Below are 16,494 nucleotides of genomic sequence, written 5' to 3' on the forward strand. Positions count from 1 at the left end.
GACTGGGACTCTTCAGGATCAGGCCCCAGCCTGAGGCAAAGGATCTGGTGCGGACTGAGACTCCTCCGGCTCCAAGTCTGAGCCCGAGTCCCAGACAAGGGGTGGTTTGGGCAGGAATCTGGATAGATTTGGAGAGGTGATATCTTTGGCTGTGGGGGATCTCTGTTCCTCTCCACAAAGCAGATTCCTGGATCCTCTTTGCTGCTAAATGAGCAGCTCTGCCTAAGAGACCCTTTCCCACTTACATCCAAAACACCTGTTGTTCTGCCTTCAGCTAAAACAGGGAGCTAGGAATTGTCCCTCAGTCCCCACTACTGAAGGGTTTGGGTTTCTCGGGGGGGGGGGAATCTGGATTGGGGTCAAAGGTGGCGGTGAATATATGGAATTGGCAGAAATGACTGGCAGAATCCGAGACCAGGGAGAAAAAAGGTTGGAAGAAGACTGGAAGAAATTTAAAGACTATTTTCAGAAATACTGTAAAATTAATGAATGTTAAAATGATGTTGGACTGAAAATAAGTGGTTTTGGTATTAAGGCTAATAGGAATATGTAAATATAGATATTTATATGGATGAAAATATATAGTTATAATAGGTCAAGAATACAGAGTAAAGATAAATGAAAGAGGGTAAGGATTTGCTGAAAGGACTTTGTAAACGGGAATACAAAAAGGGGAGGTGTGAGGAGGTCAAGGAAATAAGCAAATGAACAAAGATATTGAAAAATGGATTATTTCTTTTCTAAAATATTTTTCTTTCCTTTTTTATTTTTTCAACTATCTGTTTCTTTGTATTTTGTGTGTGTAATTGTTGGTTTAATTATTTTTAATTTTTAAAATTATGTTTAGTGTAAAATCTCAATAATTTTTTTTTAAAAAAAACAAAGGTGGCGGTGAAAAGCAACATAGAAGAAATCTTAAAACTTTTTTTTTTAGATTAAAACAAATTTTGTTTATTGTAAAAATAAACACAGCTTTGTAATAACCCTGGCACATTCTGTTTTTACAAAGAGAGAGATTTACATAAAAAATGAGAATCACCCCGCCCACCCAATCCTGCAATCACAATTATATACAAAATGTTCATTAAGCAAAGTTTGCCTACTCCATAGCAACAATTTGCATCATTAACAAAGCAATGAACTGTGCTGATTGTATACAACTTTGTCTCCTTCCCCAGGCCTGCGGTTTGAACATGAGAAATTTTATTCTTAGGATTTTTTTTAAATTACCCCCTCCCTCTCCCTGGAAGGCTCATTAAAGTGCTTATGTAATGAAAATCGGTAAACTGTAAAGTTGTCTTGTTCTTGTGTAAAACAGAGATAGCTGTTTCTCTCCCCCTTGTAATATATATATATATTTTTTATGAATGCTGTTTGGGAAATTCAGCTCCTTGGCTCAGCCTAGTTCAGCCACTGGGAGCTGTCCGCTACTCATGTGGTGCTGAAAACCAGAAGCTCACCTCTGCTAAAATACAGATTTCTCTGACAACCCAGAAGCTGCCCTTTGGACCTGAACTCCTCTGCAAATGAGCATGGAATGACTTTGAATTCTTGCCCGCATCCCACCAGACCCTTTTGGTCCCCTCCCTTCATGTTCTTCCACCCGGACACCTCCAAAAAATGAATCAACAGCACAAGCCACAATGCTTGTGTCCAGCCACGTCTATCGTTCCTTTCAACTCTCTGCTGCACGAAGGAACCTTAACCTGAGTTTCCCCAGAGCCATTTCCAGAAAGAAAAAACCTCCCCGCAAAGTCCCAGCAGGATTCGCACCCACCCTCGGGGTTTCAAAGCATCCCGAAAGAAAGTCCCACGGAGTAGAAGCCCAGGCCTTTGAGCTTCTCCTCCGCCCGGGCTTTCTGCTTCAAGTGGACTTTGCTGTGCCTCTTCTTCTCGTCGCTCCTGGCGAACCGGCGCCCGCAGTCGTCGCAGGAGAAGGGCTTCTCCCCCGTGTGCGTCCGGATGTGCGTGGTCAGGTGGTCGCTGCGGCTGAAGTTCCGCAGGCAGATGCGGCACTGGAAGGGCTTGTGGCCGGTGTGGATGCGCAGGTGGCGGTTGAGCTCGTCCGACCGCGCGAAACAACGGATGCAGTTCTCCACCGGGCAGGCGAAGGCTTTTTCGTGGGGTTTGGGGCAGAAGCATTTGGAGGAGCACTTCCCCCGGCGAGGCTTCTTCTTTGGCTCTGGGACGGCTCCGGGGGTCCGGCTGGGGGCTAGAGGGTTGACCAAGGAGCTGGCGGAATGGGCCAGGAAGTCCGTCATGGGAGTTGATGGCGGGGTGTGGCTGCTGTGCAGTCTCTGGTCATTGGTGCTTGCCAAGTTTGGCATGACCTCAGCCTGGGGCAAGGAAGACTCAAAGTCTTGGATGAGCTGGGGCGGTAGATTGGGGATCTTGGCCTCTACAAAGTCACTGGGGATCTGTGTGAGTGTGGAGAACCTTTCCGGCAGGCAAGTGAAGTCCAGATTGTGTCCAAAGGAACCCGACTGTTCGGGGAGTCCGTTGAGCTCCGACTGGCAGCTGACGGACAGCACATTCTCGGTTTTTGATGCCAATTGGGGGAAGATTGTCTGGTTGGCCTCTGCGGGGCGGAATGTCTCTGGAGCGGTGTATTCTGCTGGTAGGTAATTCTGAGATTGGCTGAGAGGGTCCCAGTGGGAACAAGGAGATTTGAACTTCTCCAGGGATGGGGAGATGGCGGACAGTTTGATGTCCTGTTTGCTGTCCAACAGCTTTTCGCTAAACAGGCATTGGGAAGAGGCCCCCACGTCGGAGGAAGGCTGGGCTTGCTGGATGGTGTCAGGGCTGGAGAACGTGGAATAGCTTTGCTCGGCTAACGACGGCCGCACGGAAATGTTCAGCTCGGGCTGGCAGGTGGAATAGAGGTCCAAATGGTTCTGAATGGCCTCTGGGACACTGTAGGCAGCATCTGGCTGCCTCTGGTGGGCCTCTGAAGACGAGAAGGGAGAAAGACCAAGGATGCCTGACATCAGGTTGAAGAGGGACTCCTGGTCTTGGCATTGCTCTGTCTTGATGAAAAAGCTGCCCGTATAGCTGACCGGTGGGGAGGGCTGTCCGGAAACGAAGTAGTAATCTGTGGTTTCAGGGTTCATTGTGGCTCCCATAAAGTCACCTGGAAAACAGAAACACGGGGTTTTCATTACAAATAGAATCATAGACCACCAGAGCTCCACAAGAAAAGGCAGCAGAGGTTTCTGGGAAGGTGCGATGGCCCCTTAGCGTGATGGTGGCACACATGGCTTTGCAAGCAGACGGCCCCAGCTTTAATCCTTCAGCCAAAAGGGTCCTGTCATCATAGAACTGTTGGAAGGTTTCCCAGGGGTCATCTGGTCTAACCCCTTGCAATGCAGCTAAACAGGTGGCCATCGGGTGGCAGGTGATGGGATGAGCCCGTTCCCTGACATTGAAGATCAGGCACCAAATCAAGGACACAGACCTGACCTGGGTGGACCAATAGTCTGAGCTGGTAGAATGTAGCTCCCCATGGCCCTGTTTTGTGCCCCAGATGCAATAGGGGTGAGGCATGTCCTCCTGTGAGGTGCCTGCAATGAGGCTCTTGCCTGTTCAAGGTGGATTTGCAGCCTGATCTAGCAGTTTGAGGTGGGTTATGATGCCCACGCACACCTGACTCATTTGACCATCACAACACTTCTAGGAGGTGAGTTGGGCTCAAGGCTTCATGGACCCAGGGCTAGAACCCAGAGTTGGTCTCCATGGGCCAGGTCTTAATGGCTCCAGAGCATGTGAAATAAAGAAAGAAGGAAGAGTTCCTGAGCGTGTGCAGCGTCTAAGCAGCTATAACCAAGCCTCACAGGCTTGGGATCTGAGAGGTAAAGGCCTCCACCAGTTGCATTTCAGCCTTGACTCCATCCTTTTAGCAATTAACCATTGGTTAGACTGGGAGGTAGCAAGTAGGTTGTCCTAGTGAAGAGACACAAGATGGGCTTCAGTCCATCTAGTTCAGAACTGTCTGTGCTGACTGCCAGCAGCTCTCCAAAGCTTCAGGCAGGTGTCCTTCTCAGCCCTACCTGGACATGTTACCTGTATGAAAGGTATAGGGTCTACTACGGAGATAAGGACTTTCCCCTCTTGGACCCAAGCACAATTTTCAATCCAGTGCAGAGCATTTGCCAAAAAAGGGAGAGTCTAAAGGGGAAGAACCCATATTTGGAGCACTGGGGTGGTGTCAGCCTTTGCACGGGCTTCCTCGACCATTCTCTCGACCACCATTCCCTATCTGTGAAATGGGAATAATAATGTCCTGCTGTTCTGCAATTGGATGAGCTGCCGAGCAGGGAACTTGAAGAACCACCTCCTTTGTAAGTTTGGGGTCAAACGGTTAAACCAGCACCTGTTGAGAATGCTTTGAGCACATATAGAATCTGGTGGGCACAAAGCAGGGGTTGGATTGGATGGCCTCGTGGGAGCCCTTCCGGTTCTATTCTATGTTTCTTTCATATTAACCTCCCCCCCTCACACTTCTAGCCACGCAATTCTAATGAATGCCATCACAGTCTATTTCTAAGCCACATTCCCCTACTAACCGCCCCCCCATCGTTTTAAACAATTAACGGACTCTTAAATTTACCCTAACCACTATAACACCATCGTTTTAGAGAAGGGTATTTGCCCGGGCCGCTGTGCGCTCACAAATCTGATGCCGGTCACCAGCCACCCGGCTTGCTTTCACGTGAAATAATCAGGTTACAAAATCCAGAGCAGGTCCATCCCCCGCCCCCAGACTTTCCAAGGTGAGATGGAGCAGGCTTCTCTTCCTTACCTGGGAGAAAATCAGAGGCTCCCTCCCTCGGCTGCTCCGTCAAAAGTTGGGACTCCTGGTCCTGCCCGGAGACGGAAGCGTCACCTGCTTTCAGCTGACGCTTGTCATACAGAGAGTCCTGGTGCGAGAAATCCATGGTGTTCAACATGTCCAAATTGAAGAAAAGGAGATGGGAATGGGGGGGGGGCGAGGAAGGATGGGAGGAAAGCAGGAGGTGTGGAAGGGAGGAGAGAGCCCCCTCCCTGGCTGCTCAGAGAGGCCCCCTAAGGCAGAGGTTGCTTCAGCTCCAGGTGGGGTGAGTAAAGGGATCCTCCGACAGGTGGAAAGACGCAGGGATGCTGGTCCTCGCGTGGCAGAGAGAGAGGAGGATGCTCTGAATTCCTAGGGAGCTGGGGGCTGTATCTGTATCCCAGGCCTCACCTGGGCTGAGCTGGGCAGGTGCGTCTCTCTCTCCCCTCTTCGGTGTTTGTAAGCAAAGAGCCGAGGAGACGCAGCCCGGGTTTATATATCTGCCTCTGATCTTCCGCTCTTCCATTTCTGGAGTTCCCCGAGCGAGGCTGCTGTGACATAAATGCCCATATATGGACTCAGGATGCAGGCGAGGGAGACCCAATAAGGAAATCTCTCCCTGTGACGTTTTAGCATCTTTTTTGGCGCCTGGCTCTCGCCACCTCACTCCGCGCGCTCTCCCCTCCCCGCTCTCTGCTTTCCGAACAACAACAGTTCATATCTAGATGGTTAAGAAAAGGGGGCGGGGGGGGAGCGGAGAGAAAATAAAACAAAATTGGCCGTCAGGAAGTTGGAAGCCTCCAGAAATCCTGCAAAATCCTAGAGGTGGGTGCCTGACTAGAACAACCCGACGCCTGGTCCTCTCTGGGCTGCTACTGCCAGGCAATGCTTTGGCACGGGCACCAAGGGGCGCTGTTGCGCAGTGGGACCAGATGGAAGCGGGCTTCCCCCTAGTCGAGGCGGCAGCTGCCGGTCTGAGGGTGCCCCAGGAGGGAAGATTTCTAGGTCACTGGCACAGGAAGATCAAGGTGAAAGAAGCCCAGGATCTCAGTGTTGGCAGAGCTCCACTTTTGGATGAAGGAGAGGGAGCAAGTCAGCTGAACGTTACCCCCTCATTTATAGAGTTATAGAGTTGGAAGGGGAACCCCCAAGGTCATCCAGTCCAACCCCCTGCCATGCAGGAAGTCCAGCTAAAGAAATCCCTGCCAGAGGGCCATCCAAACTCTGCTTTGAGAACTCCATCGCCTTCCGTTGCACTGGAACAAAGCAGTCTTACTTAACTGCTTTGTTTTGTTGGTAATAATCTATTGCATTGAGAAAGCTCAGCAATGGACAGACCTGGACATTTGAACCTCCTGGGGTTGCTCGCCCGTTTCATGGCCAGCCCTTCCTACCCCTCCCCAGAAAAAAAGGGAAGAGAAGAAGCGATACGCTATCTGGGCACATGCTACATACGGTGCAAGGAAGACCACTGGCTCCAAACTTTTGCCAAAAGGTTGCAGCATCCATCATCCCAGTCAATTCTGCAAACTTCCCGCGCTTCTCTTATTACAATCCTTACTGGCATGAGCCCCAAGCAGAGAGCAGGTGCAAAATACGGTAATAGGTGAACAGTGGGCAGGTGGCTCAAGAAAGTGAGCCACGCCACATGTGCAGGGGGAGAGGAGAGGGGCTTCCAGAGACCAAGCTGATCTGGGGTGAAATCGCAGGAGCCCAGGAAGTAGCCTTATTTAGAGCCAGACCACTGGTTCACCCAGGGCAATACAGCCAGCACTGGTGGACAGCAACTCCTAGGGCTACAAGCAGGGTTCATATTCCCAGGCGTACCAGGAGACGTTGGGGATTGAACCTGGAGCCTCCAGGGCAGTGGCGTAGCGTGAGTTGTCAGCACCCGGGGCAACGCAAGTAATTTGCGCCCCCTAACCCGGGGCAAGACAAGTAACTTGCGCCCCTCCTAACCCCTAACCTGCAAGTTGCCGCTGGCGCTGCCGCCCAAACGACGCCGCTTGCCCGGAGGAGGAGGGGGGCAGAGAGGCGAGGAAAATGCAACGGCCCAGCAGCTACAGCAGCACCGGCGGAGGCGGGGCTGTGAGGAGGGGCTGCCTGGCGCGTCCTCCGCGGCGAGCGCTGAGAGCCGCTGCCTGCCGGGCGCCTTCAGCCCGGACGCGCGCACAGCTCGGCGGTTCCGCGAGACATGCGGCTCCGCTACAGCCTGCGCCCGAGGCTCTTCGGCGACTCCGGAGGCAGCGAGCGCCCGCCCCAGATGTTGCACCCGGTGCAGCCGGCACCCCTGGCACCCCCCACGCTACGCCACTGCTCCAGGGTGTCAACAATATGGATGGAAGATAGGATCATAATCAGACTCATTGAACAGCATTCCTTAATGCTAAATCTGCCTTTGCTTTAGGGAATATGTGTGGAGTCGGGGTTTATTCCAGCCCAACATACTTTCAGTTCCAGGGTTCCCTCCGTTGACAAGGATTAAAGAGCATCTGAACATGTGCAGAGTGCATTCTTCTATTCATTGAATTGTTGCAACCACTTGAGTAGGGGGAAGACTACGTGTAGTGTTTACTTGCATGCCCACCAAACAGACAGGGAGCGAACATCTTCCATGGGCACAGTGTTATTTATTATATCAACACATATCGACTATGGAACTGCCTGCCACAGGAAGCAGTGGTGGCCACCAAGCTGGATGGCTTCAAAAGAGGATGGGACAAATTCATGGAGGATGAAGCCATGGAGGAAGCAAAGCTTCTGAATGCCAGTTGCTGGAAACCACAGGAGGGGAGAGTCTTGTGTTCGAGTCCAGCTTGCAGATTTCCCATTAGGGCATCTGGCTGGCCACTGGGAGAACAGGGCCCTGGACTAGAGATGGGCCACTCGCCTGATACAGCAGGCTCTTCTCATGTTGTTATGCTGTCGGTTGCATTATTATATGCGCACCCTGCATACACACCTTGCACCTGCATGTGATGTGTGTTATGCTCAGAGAGCTGAGCATGTATGCTATAGAGAGACAGGTTATCCAGACACACAGGAATGCATATGACTAATATATATCACCATTCCAGTCCACAAAATCTTCGGCTGTAATAAATTGGCTAGTCTTTAAGATGCTGCAAGACTCTTGATTGTTTCTGTGTGGAAACAGGAGCACACAAACACACACTTGTGCACTTTATAAACATGTGTACACATGATGTGCTGTGTATATATTTTACATACACACACAGCATTTCACCAAGGAAGGAGTGTGCCTCTTTAACTTTATTGTTGGTATCGATTTACCTTACCTATGGAAGGAAAAAGATATACAGGTTCTGTTTGGTGCTGACCTTTAAAGCCCTAAATGACCTGAGTCCTGTATACCTGAAGGAGGGTCTCCACCCCCATCGTTCAGCCTGGACACTGAGGTCCAGCTTTGAGGGCCTTCTGGCGGTTCCCTCCCTGCGAGAAGCCAAGTTACAGGGAACCAGGCAAAGGGCCTTCTCGGTAGTGACACCCGCCCTGTGGAACACCCTCCCATCAGATGTCAAGGAAATAAGCAGCTATCTTATTTTTAAAAGACATCTGAAGGCAGCCCTGTTTAGGGAAGTTGTTGATATTTAATGCTGTATAGTTTTAAACGCTTGATTGGCGGCTGCCCAGAGCGGCTGGGGAAACAGCCTGATGGGCGGGGTATAAATAATAAATTATTATTATATATTATTATTTGCCAAAACACACAGCACAGAGACATTTGTATCTGTTGGATGCAGAGGCAAATTAGGCAGTCACCTTCTCTCATTTCTACATGCAACACCACAGGTGTGTTTGTGGCAATTGTGCAATGCATAGGACCAAGCAAAGTTTGTGCAGTGTATTTATATGAACAAATGGTTCGTATGGATTAAGCAAATCCCCGCCTTCTGGCCTTCAGTGTAGCCAAAGAACAGAGAACCTGACCAATGTGATCCAGACAAAAAGGAACATAGAATCATAGAACTGTACAGTTAGAAGGGATGCCAAGGGTCATCCCACTTTAATGCAGGAATCTCAGCTAAAGAATCCCTGACATCCAACCTCTGCTTAAACTACAATGAAGGGGAGTTTACCACCTTCTGGGGTAGTCTGCTATACAGGTCCAACAGCTCCTAGCATCAGAAAGTTATTCTTCCCACATATTTAGTTGGAAACTCCTTTCTTGCAATTTGAATCATTGGTTCAGGTCCTTGGGAGTTGGAGAAAACAAGTTTGTTTCATCTTCCATGGGACAGCCCTTTATATTTTTAATAATAATAATAATTTTTTATACCCCGCTCTCCCCAGCCAAGACCGGGCTCCGGGCGGCTAACACCAGGTATAAAAACAATTGATTAAAATACAGCTTAAAACATGATTTAGTACAACATTAAAATGCAGCCTCAATTCAGTAGAAACTCAAATCAAAAACTTTTTGGGGATGAAAACGTCCAATCTTCACCAAGGCCAACTATCCAGACTGGTCCTACATGGGCCAGAAAAAAGCCAGGGAAGTCCCCAAATAGGAGTTCCACCACAGAAGGAGAAAGGAAAAAGGAAAGAGGGGAAGGGGATCAAGTTGATTCCAAGCCAAAGGCCAGGCGGAACAACTCTGTCTTACAGGCCCTGTGGAAAGAAATCAGATCCCGCAGGGCCCTGGTCTCATGAGACAGAGCGTTCCACCAGGCCGGGGCCAGTGTTGAAAAGGCCCTGGCTCTGGTTGAGGCTAATCTGACTTCCTTAGGGCCCAGGACCTCTAGGGTGTTGCTATTTATGGACCTTAAGGTCCTCCATGGGGCAGACTGGGAGAGGCGGTCCCGTAGATACGAGGGTTCTAGGCCGTGAAGGTGATATCTCAGTCCTCCAGGCTAAACATACCTAGCTCCCTCAGCCACTCCTCATACAGCTTGGTTTCCAGATTCTTGATCATCTTGGTCGCCCTGTTTTGCACATGGGATGGAGCTCTCGTGCTGAGTTCACATGATTGTGTGAAACTGCTATCACAGATCAGTTCTAGCAGACCCAGGCCTCTTAGTGCAGGGCTGCAGCAATGTCCTCTGCTTAGTTGCTCCCAACTCAACTTGGCGCAATGAACTCAGCCAATGGCATTCAGGACCAGTTGATTCCAGAAGCAAAAGACACGATGGCGCCATGTGCAGAAAGTAACTGGATTGCCAGTTCCATCACAGCAATGGGAGACCATTGTCAGGTGTGCGCGCAGGAGCCAGGCCCTGTGAGCAATAGGACTTTGCAGGACTGGGGTCTTCCTAAGTTTGTTCTGAAGAGGCAAGGCGTGGCCGCCCAGGTGAGGCTGATTGGTAACTCACTGCACCTGGTGGCAAGAGCTGGGAAGGGATATAAGGTCAGCATTTCCCTTCGGCTCTTTATCACAGCAACACGTTCCTGCCTTGTGGTGTTTGGCTTCTTGCTTCCTGATCCTTATCCTTGAACCTCTGCTTCTTGACTCCTTGCTTCTTGATCCTCGGACCCTTGACTTGGTGACTCCTTGCTTCCTGACCTTTGAACCCTTGGCTTCTTGACTCCCGGCTCTCTGACCCTCGGACTCTTGGCTTCCTGGCTTCTGGACCCCCGTTCCTGCTCCCACCCCCCATCTTGCCCCCGGTCCTGACGTCCCCTGCCGGGACTTTGATCGCCCGTGAACTGGACTGTGACAACCATCCTCTACTGTGCCAGAGGGAACTGGGTGCAGGGCAGGCCACGAAGCTCACAGCTCTGCTCTCCAATAGAGGGGAACAACTGGTGGGTTCAAGAAGTGCCACTGCTTACCACCCTCCAGCATCTGCTGCTTAAGGCAGTCACCTCACTCTGGCTAACGGTAGAGATGGACCCAGTAGCGTAGCATGGGTTGCCAGTGCCCGGGGCCACATGGAGGTGGAGGTGTGTGGAAGGGAGGAAACAAAGTATGCATGCATATTCAACTGCCTGACGGGAGGTCACAGCCGCTGAGATAAGAAGAGTCTGGAGAGGTCACTTCCTGGTTCGCATGGAAAAGTCGTTTTCAATGGAGCCCAGCGATGGAAATGTGCAGCTGCGTTGAGGCAGCACCAGATGTTGAAATGTTGCATCCCTAACAATTTTGCACCTGGGGCAATCACCCCTGTGCCCAATGCCGGATTTACGTATAAGCTAAACAAGCTATAGCTTAGGGCCCCATCTCTTGGGGGCCCCAAAAAAAATTAAAGGAAAAAAACCCCTGGATGTACATTTCCAAAATATACCATAAAAAACGAATACAATAAAACCTACATACAGCAACAGTGTTTTGTGTTGTGTAGGCTCCTATGATGTAAGTCATGGGCCCCGCCTGCTATATAAAGGGCCCCATTACCTTCAGTAGCTAACCTAAATTCGGCCCTGCCTGTGCCACCCCTCCTCACGCTATGCCACTGGATGGACCTGCTCTCATTGCTATACAGTGGTACCTCTGTTTACAAACTTAATCCATTTCAGAAGTCCATTCTTAAACCAAAACCGTTCTTAAACAGAGGTGTGCTTTCCTTAACGAGACCTCCCGCCGCCGGTGCCCTTCCACTGTTCGGATTCCGTTCTTAGACCGAGGTAAAGTTCTCAAACCAAGACACTACTTCTGGTTTTGCGGAGTTTGTAAACCAAATCGTTCTTCAACCGGACTGTTCTTAAACCGAGGTACCACTGTATATATTTGCGAATAAACCATACGTCATAAAGACACCACATTCTCCACTGAGTTTCATTGTCCAAAAGGAAACATAGACCCTGGTTAAGCACTCCTGGAACCTCACCCCGCTGCGGCATGTCACAATATCACCTCTCAGTCTTCTCCCCAGTTGGACTTGGGCTACCGTCACCCCGCCCCCCCGCCCCCCAGAGGCTGGCTCTCAGGGTGCGGGGAATTTGTGTCATTGGGAAGAGTGCAAACCAGACAGAGTCTGTAAACTGAATTGTTCTTAAACCGGACTATTCTTCAACTGAGGTGTATACGGCTGATGTCTGGAGGGACACAGATCATCAGCACTTGACAGGATCCGGCCGTCGCGAGGCATCTTTAGCTGCGGTTACACAACGGAGCAGCCTTTAATGACTTTGGCAAAAGGCAGCTACCCTGTTATGGGAAGCTGTCAAGGCAGCTTTACATCTCCCCAGGCGCTCATTCACCTTATGCTATTTTTGCCCTGAGTGCGGCTCTGTCGCTCCAGTGTCTTCTAGAAGCACAGAAGGTGTTGGTTTTATTGGCTTCCTGCTCTCCGCCCCCTCCCTCCCCCTTGCTTCTTCCCTCTTGCTTTTCTGCCTTAAGCTCAGCCTTCCACACTTCGCTTTGCATCCTGCGCAGGCTGGTCCTGATGCCTTTTCCTGACGACCCAGATCGATAGTCAGATGATAAGCAAGACGTTTCTTAACTGGGCTTTGTTCACCTGAGCAGAGAAGGTTTTCTGCCGGCCTTTTCTACAATTCGAAGTGAGATGAATAGCAGCGGTTGAAGCCACATAATGCAGCTTGCATTCAAAGCGCTTTCCCCAGTCACTGCTTCCCCCAAAGCATCCTGGGAACTGTAGTTTGTTAAGGGTGCTGAGAGTGTTTAGGAGGCCCCTATTCGCCTCAAGGAAATACAGTTCCCAGAGCTGTTTAACAACGAGTCCCTCTTGTATCATTCTAGGTAGCTCAGCTGGTGAGAGTGTGGTGCTGATGATGCCAAGGTTGCAGGTTCATTCCCCACGAGGGAGAGCTGCAAATTCCTGCATTGAAGGGGTTGGGCCCCTCCTTCTCAGGGTCCCTTCCAGCTCTATGATATGAGATTCTATGAGCTTCCAGAACAAGAAGCCCTCAGTTGCTCTAGCAGCAAACTTGGGCTGACAGAGATGAATGAGATCACGGATGCACATACACGAATAGGAAAGGTTTGTTTGCGAAATTTGAATTTTGCCAGGGGAAAGTTGCAGGGAGAGAATGGTTAGGTGCTTGGTGACGTTATCCAAGGAAAGCAGAGCAAGAGGTTTGGCACCAGACTGGCTGCAGGGGTTGCCAGAAGGAGGCGTACAGGGCGCTTTCCAACCGTCTTAGGATCTCTGCTCTGGATTTGTGTATGGTTTACGCCTTAGTCTTTTCTTCTTCCAAAGATGCCCTGCAGGTATATGTAGCAGGCACAGATTTTTCTTTGGGGTTTACTCCTGAAGCTTTTCTTACAAATGAGTATAGCCTCAAAGCATAGGAGGCTTACGATCAGAGATTTCCTTCTCCTAGAAAAGTCAGATTAGCATCAACCAGAGCCAGGGCCTTTTCAGCACTGGCCCCGACTTGGTGGAACACTCTGTCTCATGAGACCAGGGCCATGCGGGATCTGATTCGCCACTTCTGCACATGTGCATGACGTCATTTTGACCGTCTGCACATGCGCGAGCGGTGAAACCCGGAAGTAACGCGCTCCATTACTTCCGGGTTGTCGCAATGTGCAACCCGAAAATACTTATCCCGAAGCTACTTCAACCTGAGGCATGGCTGTACTGGTCTCGTCTGCTCAACCGGCCAGATTTACTTAACTGACCAATCACGTCGGTTCTGCCCCACCATAAGTCCTGCCCCCCCCAACCAAGTCCTGCCCCCTCAACAAAAATCCTGGCTACATCCATGTGCTGAAGCCCATGTGCCTATCTTTGCATGCAGGAGAAGTCCATAACTTAGAGGGTTTGAAACGCAGTGGCTACCCTCACCTGGTTTAGCCTGTGGGCAAGATAGGGGTGCCACATTCAGCAGCTAGTCCTGAGGTTCCCCACCGCTTGAGTTTAGTCTACTCAGCTTGCAAAAAGACTGAAGGTCTCTGGTGTTGTTTCTCATGTGCAAAGCCTCCTCTCTCCCACCACTCAGGGAAATGAAGGGGGCAGGGACTCAGAAATCTATGGGATGCTGCACACCGGTCCAAGCAACCTGGAAGCAAGCAATGCCGTGCTTCCTCAAGAGGATGAGGATGCTGCGATGGTGGTACCCAGGCCCACCTGCTCTCTTGGAAGCCCCTCCGCAAAATGCATCCAAGAGCTTGCTGTGCCAGGGATTTCTGAAAGGGGTCCCATCTCCTCCCGAAGGTTGTCAGCTGAGCACCTGCTGACTTGCTCACCTGTCTGCCCACCTGGCCAAGATACCTGCCAGGAAGGAGTTCCCCTTTCAAGTTGGGTTTTTTTTTAAGACGCAGCAGAGAAAAACCAAGGGTGGATCTCAATGTTAGTGTAGCTTTGTTGACTTCTGCAAGGCATAATAATATTCATTTCTGCTTAGGTGTGTTTTTCAAAATGTCAGGGCCTTCGTTATGGTCCACATAGAAGGCTTTAAATGTGTCGTGTGGGTGAAACCAGAGAGAGAAGGTGACCCAGCCGTCCTTCCTCACCCACCACTGTAGAAAGAGAAAAGGTTGTCTGCCCCGGGTTAGGGGATGACCCATAGCTCCAGGGTGGAGAACCGTGGTGAGAAAACATGGAATGTTCAATGGAAATAATCTTAGGAAGCTGAAGCCTTGAAGAATTTCTGCTAGTCAGCACAATCAATACTACTGGGCAGGTTGGACCAATGATCTGGCTTGCCATTTTACAGGGAGGGCTGGCTGGTACCCATTGGCAGGCAGAACCAACACTTGGGTTTCCCCCAATGTTCTTCCCAGCTGAGTCCTACAATGACAACACTGGTGCAAAGGAGGAGATGGCGGCAGCCAGTGCTACTCCTTGGACAGGTGGTCAGTAAGGCAGGTGGGTGGGAGCAGGCTGAAAACAGACTGAGATGCCTGGGGGCTTCACGCCATTTGCCCCAAAGGACCAACCACAGCATATTCAAGAAAGAAGATTCCACCTAAACATTAGGAAGAACTTCCTGACAGTAAGAGCTGTTCGACAGTGGAATTTGCTGCCAAGGAGTGTGGTGGAGTCTCCTTCTTTGGAGGTCTTTAAGCAGAGGCTTGACAACCATATGTCAGGAGTGCTCTGATGGTGTTTCCTGCTTGGCAGGGGGTTGGACTCGATGGCCCTTGGGGTCTCTTCCAACTCTATGATTCTATGATTCTAAGATTTGAGCACAAGAGGAACTCCCCCCTCCTGTGGTTTCCAGCAACTGGTATTCAGAGGGCAAAAAAAAAAAAAAAAAAAAGTTAATGCAATTCTAGGCTGCATCAACAGAAATATATTGTCCAGGCCAAGAGAAGGAATAGTACCACTCTATTTTGTGGATGGTGACAACAGTCACAAAATTAAAAGATGCCTGCTTCTTGGGAGAAAAGCAATGACAAACCTAGACATCACCTTGCCAACAAAGGTCCGTATAGTTAAAGCCATGGTTTTCCCAGTTGTGATATATGGAAGTGAGAGCTGGACCATAAAGAAGGCTGATCGCCGAAGAATTGATGCTTTTGAATTCTGGTGCTGGAGGAGACTCTTGAGAGTCCCATGGACTGCAAGAAGATCAAACCTCTCCATTCTGAAGGAAATCAGCCCTGAGTGCTCACTGGAAGGAGAGATCCTGAAGCTGAGGCTCCTGTACTTTGGCCACCTCATGAGAAGAGAAGACTCCCTGGAAAAGACCCTGATGTTGGGAAAGATGGAGGGCACAAGGAGAAGGGGATGACAGAGGACGAGATGGTTGGATAGTGTTCTCGAAGCTACAAACATGAGTTTGACCAAACTGTGGTAGGCAGTGGAAGACAGGAGTGCCTGGCATGATCTGGTCCATGGGGCCACGAAGAGTCGGACACGACTAAACGACTAAACAACAACAACAACATTTTGCCTTGGTCAGACCACACCTGGAGTGGCGTGTCCAGATCTGGGTGCCACGGTTTAAGAAAACGCCCTCTCAATTTATCACCAAAAACATGATGTACGTTCTTCTGATTGTTCTCCTTGCGTAACTCTGAGGGCTAGAAACTCACTCCTTCCATTTTAAAACGAAGACACAGAATTTTGGAATTCCAGCTTACTTAGGCTGCACTGGAGGCCAAATTCCGTGGTCTGTGATGCAAAAAAACAAAACAGGAACAGGGCCCTATACGTCCCCGATGGAATTTCATTCTTCTAGTTAAGAAAACCAGACTGGCAGACTGGAGGCTCTGTCCCAGAAATGAGACCCCCATCTCACTGCCCGCTTCACTGTCCCCAAGACGTAGGACTGCAAATTTGGCAACTGGTCCCCATAAGAAGCTCCCGTTTCGGAACTGCCCTGCCCGCCGTCAACTCACCAGGACATCCTGAGACTTTGTGGTTTGGATCCGAGGGCCCCTTTGCCCCCTTTCCTACAACTGTCCAACCGACTCCTCCTCTCCTTTCAGGAAAACTTCTAGAATGTGCATCTTGCAGGTTCCTATGGCAACCAGCATGTGGCCAGCCGGGAGCATCCTGACACAAGTCCCGTCGCAGCTTTTCCACATCCCCGGCACAATCGTGACTTTCAGGGGGGAAACAAACGAGAAGGCAGAAGTAAACAGAGAGATGGATGACAAGGGCTCCCTTCTGGCTGTTCGACACTTTACACCCTCTGTGTAAACGGTTGTCTCCTGCTGCAGATTCAGACCAGCGTAGGGAACATCCAAAGCAGTTTGCCGCAGGGAGCCTTGGAGTCCCATGGATAAGTTTCCAGGAGGATTTGGGGTTCGAGGAGGGAAGGATTTGTAAAGCCCTTGAATTCTTCTTTGTCTCAGGTCGAAACCTGAGCCA

The 16,494-nt window shown here is 50.2% G+C and overlaps 1 protein-coding gene across 3 annotated transcripts; it reads right to left on the reverse strand.

The window, feature by feature from the left end:
• Positions 1–952: 952 nt before the first annotated feature.
• Positions 953–16,115, reverse strand: EGR4 (early growth response 4). 3 transcript variants are annotated; one of them, XM_082236515.1, is made up of 4 exons: positions 16,020–16,115; positions 5,219–5,528; positions 4,799–4,916; positions 953–3,130 (listed from the first exon to the last, which is right to left on the reverse strand). In XM_082236515.1, the coding sequence occupies exon 4, from the start codon at positions 3,120–3,122 to the stop codon at positions 1,788–1,790; it is 1,335 nt and encodes a 444-aa protein (XP_082092641.1). In that variant the 5' UTR covers positions 3,123–3,130; positions 4,799–4,916; positions 5,219–5,528; positions 16,020–16,115; the 3' UTR covers positions 953–1,787. The 3 variants fall into 3 exon arrangements, with proteins under 3 accessions (XP_082092641.1, XP_082092642.1, XP_082092640.1); XM_082236516.1 differs by lacking the exon at positions 5,219–5,528; XM_082236514.1 differs by having other exon boundaries at positions 4,799–5,528.
• Positions 16,116–16,494: the final 379 nt, after the last annotated feature.

This window comes from Podarcis vaucheri (assembly GCF_965113315.1).
Source record: "Podarcis vaucheri genome assembly, chromosome: 9".
In the NCBI taxonomy this organism is placed as follows: domain Eukaryota; kingdom Metazoa; phylum Chordata; class Lepidosauria; order Squamata; family Lacertidae; genus Podarcis; species Podarcis vaucheri.

What these genes read in the sequence shown, in the direction of transcription:
- EGR4 (XM_082236514.1), bottom strand. Translation starts at nt 4,946, where the DNA reads ATGTTGAACACCATGGATTTCTCGCACCAGGACTCTCTGTATGACAAG. An exon ending in AGCCTCTGATTTTCTCCCAG is followed by an intron (nt 3,131 to 4,798) that starts GTAAGGAAGAGA and finishes TCTGTTTTCCAG; the next exon opens with GTGACTTTATGGGAGCCACA.